Source organism: Sceloporus undulatus, chromosome 3, assembly GCF_019175285.1.
Source record: "Sceloporus undulatus isolate JIND9_A2432 ecotype Alabama chromosome 3, SceUnd_v1.1, whole genome shotgun sequence".
Lineage (NCBI taxonomy): Eukaryota > Metazoa > Chordata > Lepidosauria > Squamata > Phrynosomatidae > Sceloporus > Sceloporus undulatus.
The window spans coordinates 219,669,217-219,678,784 of NC_056524.1; the positions used below are offsets into that span (position 1 = coordinate 219,669,217).

The following is a 9,568-nucleotide window of genomic DNA, read 5'->3' on the forward strand; positions in this document are numbered from 1 at the left end:
TTGTCAAGATGGTATTTTTATTGTTAGTCTGGAGGGATCAGGCAGATGTCTCTACAGGAACAGAATCACTGTTGAATTCTCTGGATCACCCCTGCCTATTTATTCAAGATACAAAGGTTTTCCATTGTAAACAAGAGCCTGCAGCAAGTTGAAGCTATGGAAGGCACAATGTATGCAACATCTTAAATCTGTTTTTAAATATTAAGATTAGATGTGTTACGGCACATACAGTGACTTAACTGATTAGAGGCACTAATCATGGCTAGCCATCTGTCTGGGGCCATCTGTCTAGCTGTCGTCATGCTATACTTTGATCACAGGCTACATCAGTTACACACATCCAGTTCTTGCCAAAACCATACTGTGCTCCTCTTCACTTCTGCAGCTTTCCTCCTGGGTGTGCAAAGCATCCATGAAGATGCTGGTTTAGTGGAATATGCCGCAGTCATGCCACAAGCCACTGAGCTGAGCCTTTAGCACAGAATTCTAACATGCTTGTATGTGAATGCACATGCCTTCAAGTTGCCTGTCAACCTATGGAGACCCCATGAATTTCATAGGGTTTTCTTAGGCAAGGAATATTTGGAGGTGGTTCTGCCAGTTCCTTCCTATGAAATACACCCTACAGCATCACTGGCAGTCTTCCTCTCTAAGTACTAACCAGGGCTGACTATGCTTGGCTTCCAAGATCAGACAGAATCTTGTGCCTTTAGGATATTTATAATGTCTGTGAAGATTCACTCTCTGTTTAAACAAACCAAACAAAAAACAAAGTGTGGAGACGACAGACAGATAAAAACCTTGGCACTAGCCAATAGTAGGACAGCCAGGAAAAGGTGGAGGCTGCTTCCAGGAGTATATAAGAGGGAGGAGCAGGTTTGAAAGGAATTGTTGCTGTTTAGTGTGCCCTGAGGGGTGAAGATACATGGAGGCTAGGTTAGGTTGCTGTGAGGGCAGTTAGAAAGGGTTTTAGGTACCCAAGAAAGGGACCAAGATTGTCCTTAAATAAATTGTTGTAGTGTCCTGTGCAAGACACAGTGTTTGGTGACTAGTGGAGTCACAGGTAACCAGGAGGGTTATAAGATACAAAAATTTAATAAAAGTTCTGCGAGAACTTAGTCTGTAAGGAAACATATATAAATCTATAGAGAAACAATTACAAAAACAAGCTAAAGAAACTCTTAAACTGTGTAACTAATAAAGTATTTATACACAGAATCTATTGGGAACACCATCCATTAAAAGAGACACTGTATTCAGCCTGACTTGTAAATATATTACTTTGCTTCAACAAGCAGCTGTTTGAATTGATTTCAGAAGTACATAAAAACACCAGGCTTTTGCCCACTGACAAGGGGGCTGTATATGGTTATATAAGAGGGTTTAAAAAAAATAATGTTTTTAATCTTTTGAAATTGTTTGTTTTTTAAACTTTTGTATTTTTAATGTTTCATATTGGTTTGACTTAGACTGTTTTAAATTTTGTTAGCTGCCTTGAGTCCCTATAGCTGGAGGAAGGTGGGATATAAATAAATATCATGATAATAATAATAATAATAATAATAATAATAATATCAACATTGAGAAAAGTCATTTAGGTTTGGGACACATTAGATGGTGGGTGTGTGGCTGTTAAAAAATAGTTGGTGCTATGCTGGAGAAAAATTTAAAATGCAGAGTGCTGACATCTGAAGAGAGTTATAGTGCAGGAGACTCTTAAGAGAGTTCTGGGTTTGAGTCTCACAGTGAAGAATTGGTGGGATAGCAGACATCATCTTCACACCCCAGCGGTGGGATCAAAAAGACCATTGTGCGGCCATCCAAGAAGAGAAGTTGGGTGAGTGAGTCTCATCATCACACCAAGCGATGAATTCCTAGATCTCACTGAAAGGTGAAAAAGATGAACGTAGCATCAACTAAATTCTACTGATTAAAAAGTAAAGAGGATCTGGGGATGGAACATTTCACAACTCCTCATCTGTCTCTAGTGCTGGAAGCAGCTGCAGAAAAGGAATAAAGTGATGTGTTCCTTCTCCAATGGCATACTTTCTTGCCTAAACCAATTTCTCTGTTGTGTACAGTATCAAGGGCAAAATTAAATGCAAAGATGAATAACACCCCGTTTGAAAATTTTATTAAACTAATTTCAGTTGCATTGTAGCTCAATGTCTGTAACCATTAGGGAAGTTGAAACTGGAATATCTTTTATGTTTTTTCAGCAAATTATATTATTTTATACAATGGGGTGGTAAAATGATGCCATTTATATAAAGTCAAGGTTTGCTTTTTGGATTTAAGAAAAAAATATATTTTCAAGCCATGGATGGTTGAATCTGTGTATGCAGAATCCATGGATAAAGAGAGCTGATTGTATCCTGTTGCTGGAAGTATTAATTATACTAGAAACAAATTACAGTAGTTAATATTATCTTCAATTTATTCTTCTGTATTACTTCACCACACAGTCCTTATAAAATTTTCTATATTTAGCTGAATCCAGTATTAACTAATCCTTGGTTGTAGACACACATTACTCTGTAGAAGGGAAAAACAGTTTGTGGTATTTTCATATAGCTGAATGTGAAACCAGGAGCCAGCATAGTGTAGTGGTTTGCGCGTTTGACTATGACTTTGGAGACTATAGTTCAATACCCTGGCCATGGAAACCCGCTGGGTGACCTTCGGTGAGTCACACACTTTCAGCCTCAGAAAACCCTGTGATAGGTTCACCTTAGGGTGGCCGTAAGTTGGAAATGACTTGATGGCACACAACAATAAATATGAAACCACAGACAAACCACGTGGAAGAACATAATCTTCATTCCTTGGTACTGTGATTTAGCATCAGATATGGAGAGAGAGAAAGCGAGAAACAAAGGAAGCAATTGTTATTACTTCACTATTACAAGAAAAATATATGACCAGTTTTATTCAACCCTGTACCTTCTAGGTGCATTGACTAAAATCCACATCATCTCCAGCAAGCAGCCATAGAAGCTACTAGCTGGAAAGGGGCGTTTTAGAAAATCTACAGGGGTACTGGAATCTGAACCCAGGTCTTGTACCCATGATCAAGGTTCTATCCAATGAATCAATCCATCTCTCCTCCTTCTCCACAAGGATTTCAGAATCCAATCAGAGCTAAGTAGGAGAAAAATTACTACTTAGTCCATTCCACAAACATTCTGTAAAGGAGTTGCTAATATGTTTAAGCTAAAATGGCTCCAAAATCATTCATGGACCCAATGCACAAGGCTATCTTATGGTTAAAAGCTAGCATTTTAAATTTCAATATGGATCTGATCTTGCAAGCAAGCAGGGTCAGCTTATGAGAACTGGTGAGTACAGTACTTGGATGGGAAACCACCAACAGATACCAGGTGCTGTAGGCTACATTTCAGAGAAAGGAACAGGTAAAACCACCTCTATGTATCCCTTGCCTAAGAAAACCCTGTGAAATTCATGGGGCTGCAACAGACAGCAGGCAACTTGAAGGCAAGTATATACATACAGGTAAAATAAGTCTCAGTAGTACAGTGCTATATTTAGAGTAGAGATTAGTGTATTTTTTTCTAAACCCTTGTATATCTATTAGGTTACATTCAGAAGACTGTTCTAGAAAGTAGCACTGGAAGGGACATGTTAGGCACCAGAATGGCAAAGGATTCACAAAGTTATTTAAATTGAGATTAGGCAGTCACTTCTCAAGGATGCCTATAGCTGCATTGTACAACGAAAATGCCGCATACGGCAGTGGAACAGATCAGATTACATCCATGGTACCTTTCAATTCTATGTCAAACTATTCTAATATGCCACCATCCTCAGTATGTCTGGACTGTACAAGAAATAACCTTCCATTCACATATCCCACCAGTTTCTCAGGATGCCCTGTTCAACAGTAGGCAAAATCTTACTGATGGGCCTCCTGCTGTTCCTAGCAAGATATAGACACACAGGTTTTGGTTACAAAATACAGGTTATTATACTGCATTCCTTTGCTTTGCCATGGAAACACACCCAATTCCCTGAGGGCAATTGTACAATGGAAGGCTTGCCCACATCAGAAAACATTTTGTCTGGAACTTTCGTAATAAATGGGCTTCATATTTGTGTATGTGCATATGCATATGCCATATTTCTGTACATATGCTTTCTAGTTGCCTGTTGATTTATGGCAACCCCATGAATTTCATAGGATTTTCTTAGGTGATGAATATTCACTTCCCCGATAATCTGTCATAAGGCCCAGTTCTGTTCATAGGTCTACTAATATGCTCAGATTCACAGCAGTTATGTAGTACTTCTTACTAAATGGCTTTATTTGCTAATTTATGTTAGCATAGTTCCCCTGAAAGTGCCTGCCTCTACTTACAGCTGAAGAACAGCTGAGGTCTCAGCAGCAGAATACTTTTGTGTTATACACAAATATAAACCATGTCAACAGTAAGGATGAGAAACTGAGTGATGCAAAAGACAAGTGAGTCAGACTAAAGGACAAATTAGTGAGACTAAAGGACTTGCTAACTGGCTATTGATTGAATGTCACAGTTCCATGCTTCCGAAACATATAACCTAGAGAGGGAAGTGGTTTCAAGGATACCTTAACAATATTAAGATAATTATTCATAAGTATCACGAATGTATTACACTGTACAGACAAGGTGTATGTCACAACATTTTTTATTCTAAAACTAGAGAGATTACTTCATTATAAATGACCTCAGAAACCACTGAACACAAAACAAGAGCAAAGAGAAAGCTGTGAAAGGGCAAAAGGCTGTTCCAGAACACCAGCATATGAACACGAACACACACACACACACACACACACAGAGAGAGAGAGAGAGAGAGAGAGAACAAGTTCTGTTTTTCTAGAATTTTCATTTTGAGAAAGAAACAATCTGGAAATGAAAAGTTTGTTTCTTTGTTTTACCATAATAAAAAACTAAACCTACTATGCCTTTACTGTGTGGCACATTTTAATTTCTTTTCATTTTCTGTAATGCTCTGCTTTGTTACTGAAATGGCAAAGAAATGAAGTTGACATTCAGAAGGGTGAGAAGATTGGATAAGACTATAATATCCAACCAAGATCAAATGCTAGCTGATGAAGGCTTTTTTTTTAAAAAAAGTGTTGATCTGTGAAAGAAATTTAGATCATAAATATCACAATGAGAAGTATTTCAAGCTGTTTGGATGATCACCAGTGACAAAGCATGATAAATATTTTTCACCCACTGCCTTGACTATAAAGGAGAATACTGTACTTACTGATTTTAAAAATAAATGTGTAAATACAACATAAAAATAAGATAACAATAATTTATCCCAACACAGGTAGGTTACTTCTGAAGTTGTTGCTGTTATCTGCCCTCAAGTTGATGTCAAGTCATGGCGACCCTGTGGATGAGAGGTCCGGTGGATATTTTGGGATAACACCCCCTACGCCCCTGATTTTGAATTCCCAAAGAAAGGCAAGGCTCCAAAGGGCACAACTTTTAAGTCATCAGCCAGTCACTTCCAGAGTTGCTCCCTGAAGCCCCAAGGAGACATTACATTTAATGGGGAAATCCATTCCTCTCCAAGTCTCTGGGCCCAATTTGCTATTTTGGGGACTCAGAACAATGGGAATGGGGGGGTAATCCTGTGGGACACACTGAGGTGGGAGGGTTGTTGTTGTCTTTAATTTATTAATGTTCTGTGCCTATACACAGATATATCTCCTCTTCCAGACATACAGACATACAAACATAACACTATCACATAAAGGTCTAAGCATATTGATCTGATAAGAAGAGCCACATGTCTACTCCTAATCAATGTCTATGATGGTCACGTGAGGACTAACAAATTTAGCACCACAGATGACCTTTACAAGTTAATGAGAAAACAAAATCACTGACATAGGAAAATCTTCAGTTCTACAGATGTAGGGTTGCCATAAGTCAGGACCTCCAAACTGGGACAAATGTACGACAAAATTTTCAAATGGAGGACACATTTTTAAAAATGGAGGGCGCTCAAACATTGATGCTTTTTAAAAAATTTTTTTCATATAAATGCATGTTTCTTAGGCATGATAAAAATGGAGGACATTTGGCATTATTCCTAGACAGATGGCAGAAATGTGCTTCCCTTTCTGGCCAAAAACCAGAAGAGGAGGAAGAGTGGAAGAAGCAGAGGAGGAGGAAGCGGAGAAGAAGAAAAGGAGGAAGAAGAGGAGGAGGAGGAGGGGTAAAGAAGGAGGAGGAAGAAGAGGAAGTAGAGGAAGAAAAAAGGGAAGAGGGGAAGGATGAGGTGGAGAAGAAGAGGAAAAAGAGGAGGAAGAAGAGGAGGAGGAGAGGAGACAGAAGAAGAGGAGGAGGAGAAAGAAGAAGAAAGACTCTTTCCCCTGCCTTGAAGCCTCCCTGACCGGCGGAGGAGGCCAAGCAGGGGACGAGCCTTGCTGAGGCGAGGCTCTTTTCCCTGCCTGGCATCGGTGGGGGTGGGGTCCTGGGGGCGGGGCCAAACCGGGGCGGGACCGTGTAGCCACACCCCACACTGGGAAAGTCCCGCCCCCAGGCGGGATATGGCAACCCTAGGATGCAGCACAATAGGGAATTTAGGCAAGTTACATTAGATTTGCCATTACTTGCAAATGCAATTATTTGCAGCAAAGCATAGGTATAACAGTCAGATACAATTTTAGCTTGCTGAGAGTCAGGCTGAAATCATACAGCAAAAAGGTGGGCCTCATTCAGCCCCCCCTCTCCCCCTCCCCCCGAGGTTAGAGTTCAAATCCAATGAATGGAAAATATTTCATACCTCATGAGAGGTTTCTAGTATTAATAATCAGCAAAGTATGTTCCATAAGCAACATGCAAAACACTCAATAATTTGAAGTTCAAATTTCAAGTGGTATCCAGCATATGGAAACTCCAAGGCAACCCAATTATGGGGTTTTCTTGGCAAGATTTGCTCAGAGGAAGTTTGCCATTGCCTTCCCCTGAAGCTGAGAGCATGTGACTTGCCTAAGGTGGGTTTCAAGGCTGAGCTGGGTATTGAACCCTGGTCTCCAAAGTAATAGTCCAAGGCTCAAACCCAAACCACTATGAACTACTTTCCTGCCATGACCAAATTGGTAAAGCCAGTTGGTGAACATGTGTCTCTCCATATGCAATTCTGATCAGCCTTGGCTAGAACAGCCAGAGAGAAGTACAGTCCGGTGCACAGGAGCCTGATGTCTATATACTGTTGTGATATTACTTCAGATTTCCAAGCATTTTTTCCTGTAATCCTTACAACATACAGCCAGCTCTCTGTATCTATGGATTTTTTACCCACGGATTCAAGCATCCATGGTTTGAAAATATTCAAAAAATATATGCATTCCATTGATTTTGCCATTTTGTATAAGGGACATCATTTCACTATACTATTGTATTTAATGGGACATGAGCATCCACAGATTTTGTTATCCATGGGGGATACCAAGAGCCCACTGTATACCTAATATTGGAAAAGTATGTGCTTATATTGCAGACAGAAAAAATCAGGGAGGGGAAAAACATAAGTGGATAGCCTATGGGCAGTTATTGAGTTTGTGCCATGACTGAAGCACATCAGAGGACCAAGACTTCCATCATTAAAAACTGCACCTTTAACTACTAAGGCTGCATCCACACTGCAGAAATAATCCAATTTGAGACTGCTTTAACTGCCCTGGCTCAGTGCTAGTGAATTCTGGGAACTGTAGTTTATTGTGGCACCAGAGCTCTCTGACAGATGTCTTACAAAACTACATTTCCCAGATATATATAGCATTGAATCATGGCAGTTAAAGCAGTGTCAAAGTGGATTATTTCTGCAGTGTGGATGCAGCCTGAGTTTTAAAGAGGGCAGCTGCACTGATTTGGGAATGAGGACCTCCTTTTTCCACCTGCATCTGCCACAAGGGCTGCTTGAATCCTCCGCAGTGAAAAGGGAGTGCACTCTTCACGTGCTCAGAGGCATTCTGAAAGCCAGGGCAGTTAAAGTGGTCCCAAACTGGATTATTTCTGCAGTCTGTTTTGGACAATCACTACTTATATTCTATGCCACTGGCTGTGTATATTGCAAGACACTCATCACTATCCTGGAGATTCTGGTTGAATGTGTCAAAAAATGAAACCCAGAGAGCCCAACATTTGTGGCAAGACTATATGGAGACTACTTACTATAGTCTTGACTTGAGAATAATCATACTTGTGTGTGTTTCAGATTTTTGTAACAAGTGGAAAGGTGCTCTTAGTAGTGGATAATTACAAGTCTGAGCATGGACAATTATTTTAGGGATCAATGAGCTGATTTTCTTGCTATGATAGCACTAGCATTGATGCCCCTTTTGTAGCCTGATATTATAGAAGCACAGATGTAAGAAAGGAGAACAGTTTTGCTCCAGCAGAAACAACTCTGGGGGAATTTCCTTCATTACAAGAATAGAAGATGCTTATATTAATGCAGAATAGAGGGAACACATATTTTCATGTTACAGTAAGCCATAGTTTGTGTTAACCAGTTTGTGTCTTAATCCAAGGCTATGGAACTCTGGGGGAATGGTGGCTTTGTGAGCTATTTAGCCTTCCATGTGTGACACAGTGTGAGAGAGCTCTGGTGCCACAACAAACTACAATTCCCAGAATTCCATCGCCTTGGACAATGGTTATTGATGCCTCGAGGCACTAAGGAAAGAGGCGGGGTCGGTGGGGCGGAGCTTCCATAAGCCCCGCCTCTCTCCGCTATGACGGCTTTAGGGCTTTGTGCTCCATTTCTCTGGCATCGATTGAACAAGCCCCCTCCTCACAGCGTCCTTCTTCACCCACCCACCCACCCATCCCCTCCCCGTCTGGCGTTCGATTGCTCATGTCTAGAGGTGCCTCGCGCCTTGGCACGCCGTGGTCCGCTGCACGTCCTCCTCGTCCCACCTGACCGCGCGCGAGGCAGCCCCCTCCCTCTCCGCCCCCTCCGGGTCTCGAGCGCATGGACGAATCCAACTTCTTCTAAGCGGGGGGGGAGAGCTGGCTGGTTCTCTTCCCCTCCTCCTCTTCCCTCGCTTTTGACTGACCTTGCGCATCGCCGCCGCTGGTAAGGACAGCCAAAGCAAGGCCAGCGCCGGCCATCCGCAGCTTCTCCAAATCCAGCCCCGGCGAGCCCAGCCCGGTTCCCGCCATTTTCCTGGACGCGTCCAAAGCACCCAGAGCCCCCCAGCAGAGAATGACAAGCAGCGGCAAGAAAAGCAGCACCAGTGTCGTTCCAGCCGGGTCCCTCAAGCCCCGCCCCTATCTACCCAAAGGCCGCTAGCCCCGCCCACAGAGGGCGGAGCTACCTGAGGCAGACGTCAACGCTGGGCCAAAATCCTCAAGGCTCAAGCGCCTCAATGATGCAGGAGCGGAGGGCTGCCCTTTTGCCACACACAGAAGCATTAACGCGGTTGGTTGCCGCTTTAACTGTCATGACTGTGGAATCCTGGGATTTGTAGCTTGTAGTAGCACCAGGCATCCTGGTCCGACTATATAAAACCTACTTGGTGACCTTACGCAGCTCACAC

The 9,568-nt window shown here is 42.0% G+C and overlaps 1 protein-coding gene across 1 annotated transcript in view; it reads right to left on the reverse strand.

Annotated features, from left to right (window-relative positions):
- Positions 1-9,303, reverse strand: part of PFKL (phosphofructokinase, liver type) — a 52,201-nt gene extending 42,898 nt beyond the window's left edge. The window contains exon 1 of the mRNA XM_042456688.1: positions 9,086-9,303. Coding sequence (XP_042312622.1) covers positions 9,086-9,191 — 106 coding nt within the window. The 5' untranslated portion in view covers positions 9,192-9,303. The remainder of the gene's footprint in view (positions 1-9,085) is intronic.
- Positions 9,304-9,568: the final 265 nt, after the last annotated feature.